Below are 4,318 nucleotides of genomic sequence, written 5' to 3' on the forward strand. Positions count from 1 at the left end.
GAAGCTTAAACAAAAAGTGCTTCTTCCGTCTCCTAACTGCTATTCATAACTACTATAGTGTAATTTCTGAGTTGTTTTCTAGATGTCTGGGGCATCTTGCTTGCATCTTGCAAGGGGGTATAGGCATACTTGTAGTGGGTGGGCTTGCAGGCTCACAGGGCACCATAGTTTTCATCTAAGGGGCATCTGGAATAAACATCTTGCAGATATGGATTATGGAGCATCATGAACAGGGGCCCATGAGAAACTGGAATAATTAGGTATTAGTGTTATGATCGGATTGAGCTGAAACTATATTTAATCAAAGGTGGTTGTGTATGATTTAATACTATAATGTGATCATGTATTTACACTTAAGCATGTTTGGTCTCTTATGTTTTAAGAGCAAAGTAAAGTAAACTCCAGCAATGTCTGTAAGACCCAAGCTTGACACTTGACCAATGCATACATCTATTGGTGGAATGACAAGACAAAAGAAGGTAACAGGAACAGATCTGATTGGTTTAAGAGAGACCCCCTCCTTTGAGGGATTTCACTATAACTATGGGTTGGAAAACACTGTAAACTTTAGATGCTTTGGGATGAACAAATAAAGTAAATTTCTCGACACCTGGGCCCTCTTGTCTGAGCAATTTTTTGAAACTACAAGAACAACTTTCCACGACACTACCCAAACACAAATATATGTTTTTCAGTAGCACATATTAAAGTTATGTTTACATTACTCAAGTTTCCCACTTATGCTTGTAAAACAATGACAATGTTCAATCATGTTTATACATAAAATCAAAAATATGCAACATTATGTATACGTTGAAGTATGTGTTAAGTTAACAGAGCTCAAAAGATTTTCAGGTTTAATTTTTTTTTAAATATAACAAACTCTTCTAAAAAAGAGAAATGAACAATAAACACTAACAAGCACAGAGCAACACTTCCAAATTTAGTCTTCCGCAAAGAATGCTGGGAACTATAAATCCTTTGCCCAGTTTGAACAAAACACAACTCATTCATATAATAGTTATAATGAAACAAAAAAAAATTTAGGGGCAGACCTTATTTTAATTCAATTTACCCATGTTGTTCTTCTTACACATGCACAGATGATGTGTAAAATTATCATCTTAAGTGTATAGTCTAAAAAATAAATAATTGCACACTGACTACTACTTGATCCTGAGATCAGAGGTCCTAATACTATGAGTAAATAAATGACAAATGATAGGATGATCTTACAAACCACTTTATGATAAATTAACAAGCACTAGGGATGGAACGGCTTATTAAAAAAATGTGAACTGTTCAATTTACTAGTCATTGTTCTGTCAGGTCATGCGCTACATGATTTTTATTCACCATACACTGTAAGACTTTCTTGTTTTGATGTCTTGTGCACGGGCAGTTCTTCTGCGCTGTCAGTGTCACATGTGTTCAGAGGAGATGAAGAAAAGTCTGGCTGAACCTATGAAAGAGTGAGAAGAAACATTAAGCATGAATTGTTAGTGACCCAATCCTGAAACCAGTGAGAATGAATTCGGTAACGACTTACTTGTTTTGATGTCTTTTGCACGGGCAGTTCTTCTGCGCTGTCAGTGTCGCATGTGTTCAGAGGAGATGAAGAAAAGTCTGGCTGAACCTATGAAAGAGTGAGAAGAAACATTAAGCATGAATTGTTAGTGACCCAATCCTGAAACCAGTGAGAATGAATTCGGTAACGACTTACTTGTTTTGATGTCTTTTGCACGGGCAGTTCTTCTGCGCTGTCAGTGTCGCATGTGTTCAGAGGAGATGAAGAAAAGTCTGGCTGAACCTATGAAAGAGTGAGAAGAAACATTAAGCATGAATTGTTAGTGACCCAATCCTGAAACCAGTGTGAATGAATTCGGTAACGACTTACTTGTTTTGATGTCTTGTGCACGGGCAGTTCTTCTGCGCTGTCAGTGTCGCATGTGTTCAGAGGAGATGAAGAAAAGTCTGGCTGAACCTATGAAAGAGTGAGAAGAAACATTAAGCATGAATTGTTAGTGACCCAATCCTGAAACCAGTGTGAATGAATTCGGTAACGACTTACTTGTTTTGATGTCTTGTGCACGGGCAGTTCTTCTGCGCTGTCAGTGTCGCATGTGTTCAGAGGAGATGAAGAAAAGTCTGGCTGAACCTATGAAAGAGTGAGAAGAAACATTAAGCATGAATTGTTAGTGACCCAATCCTGAAACCAGTGAGAATGAATTCGGTAACGACTTACTTGTTTTGATGTCTTGTGCACGGGCAGTTCTTCTGCGCTGTCAGTGTCGCATGTGTTCAGAGGAGATGAAGAAAAGTCTGACTGAACCTATGAAAGAGTGAGAAGAAACATTAAGCATGAATTGTTAGTGACCCAATCCTGAAACCAGTGAGAATGAATTCGGTAACGACTTACTTGTTTTGATGTCTTGTGCACGGGCAGTTCTTCTGCGCTGTCAGTGTCGCATGTGTTCAGAGGAGATGGAGAAAAGTCTGGCTGAACCTATGAAAGAGTGAGAAGAAACATTAAGCATGAATTGTTAGTGACCCAATCCTGAAACCAGCGAGAATGAATTCGGTAACGACTTACTTGTTTTGATGTCTTGTGCACGGGCAGTTCTTCTGCGCTGTCAGTGTCGCATGTGTTCAGAGGAGATGAAGAAAAGTCTGGCTGAACCTATGAAAGAGTGAGAAGAAACATTAAGCATGAATTGTTAGTGACCCAATCCTGAAACCAGTGAGAATGAATTCGGTAACGACTTACTTGTTTTGATGTCTTTTGCACGGGCAGTTCTTCTGCGCTGTCAGTGTCGCATGTGTTCAGAGGAGATGAAGAAAAGTCTGGCTGAACCTATGAAAGAGTGAGAAGAAACATTAAGCATGAATTGTTAGTGACCCAATCCTGAAACCAGTGAGAATGAATTCGGTAACGACTTACTTGTTTTGATGTCTTGTGCACGGGCAGTTCTTCTGCGCTGTCAGTGTCGCATGTGTTCAGAGGAGATGGAGAAAAGTCTGGCTGAACCTCTGAAAGAGTGAGAAGAAAACAACAGCAGGAGCAAATAATTGCTAAAGTAAATTATTTGATGAGCAAATTGAACCCAGGAGTCCAAGACATGGAAATGCCTGAAAACCCAGTTGAGTTTCCATTAAAATCGATGGAGGAAGTGGAGAATTTTGAGGAGTGGCTGAAAAGTCATGCCAATAATCAAGTAAAGTCGAGTGTGGTGAGTTTTTTTAGTTTATCTCATTACAGTGTAAGTTTACTTTACATTCTAGAATTTGGAAAATCAATGGTGCCCCAAAGCAAACTGGTGTCACAGTCACAAGGTCACTAACCCTCAGCACTACACTTCCCATAATCCTCTTGGCCCACCACCGGCACACATTCTTCCATACATTCTACATGTTGAATCAGCCCAAAAAAAACAGACTGTGTCGGCCAATGGTGTAAAACACATCAAAAAAACATAGTCATTCCATGTTTAAGAACGGCCCAACGTTGCCTGACAGTTGATAGTCAGCTTGGTATGTCTCGCTTTAAGATTCCACTATCAGATGGTCCCATTAAGCACTTGGGGCAAATCGTTTTCCCAAAACTGTCAATATCTATGCTATTATATACACAAAATATTAAATAGCACAAGGGAAACCGGTTATTGGTCATCGAGGTCTTAAGATTTTTTTTTTTTAAATAACACAACATTCTTTTTGTAAATAATTGTACCAGTGTTAATTCTAAGAAATCAACAGAATTTTCTTTTACATTTCAGATTTCCTCCCTGGCAACTATTGGGGGCCATGACACAAAACGTGTCACATGGAACATCCTTTCCCACATGTTCCATGATGATGTTGGGAGGAGGATCAACTGGAAGGGCATGAATGGGAAAAATTTTTTTAATCAGATGGAGTCTAGAAAATTCCTCCTGTGTAAGTAAATGTAACAAAATGTACCTGGTTTAAAAATATAAGCGCATAACTCTTTTGTTTTTAAATGTATCTAAAGCGAGTACATCATGTATCCGTCTTCCGAAGTTTGTTTTTGTCTTATCCTGAATCATTAAAATACACCTAGGGTTTACTTTCAGACTATTCTAGAAAGCAACCGCTTTTGAGTAGCCCAGTACCTGAGTGAGAGAAGTGTCTGTACAAGACTGTACAAGTTTGTTTGAAAACATTGGTTGTGTGTATCCTTACAGGAAAACTCCACCGTTTTTACATATCCCACTATGCAGTTACCTTAACTTAAAATAGTTGATACATATCTGTCCTGTCTCAGTGCGTGCACTTAATCGCTGTAGCGCGCGATGCC

At 38.9% G+C, this 4,318-nt stretch overlaps 1 protein-coding gene across 1 annotated transcript; it reads right to left on the reverse strand.

Annotated features, from left to right (window-relative positions):
* Positions 1 to 842: 842 nt before the first annotated feature.
* On the reverse strand, positions 843 to 3,400 carry LOC306899040 (uncharacterized protein; the record flags this gene model as incomplete). Its single annotated transcript, XM_079464991.1, has 9 exons — positions 843 to 1,462; positions 1,898 to 1,984; positions 2,072 to 2,158; positions 2,246 to 2,332; positions 2,420 to 2,506; positions 2,594 to 2,680; positions 2,768 to 2,854; positions 2,942 to 3,030; positions 3,343 to 3,400. 9 exons carry the CDS (start codon positions 3,398 to 3,400, stop codon positions 1,349 to 1,351), a joined length of 783 nt encoding a protein of 260 aa, XP_079321117.1. The 3' UTR covers positions 843 to 1,348.
* Between the last annotated feature and the right edge of the window lie 918 nt (positions 3,401 to 4,318).

The sequence above is a fragment of the Barbatula barbatula genome, assembly GCF_947034865.1.
Source record: "Barbatula barbatula genome assembly, chromosome: 9".
NCBI lineage: Eukaryota > Metazoa > Chordata > Actinopteri > Cypriniformes > Nemacheilidae > Barbatula > Barbatula barbatula.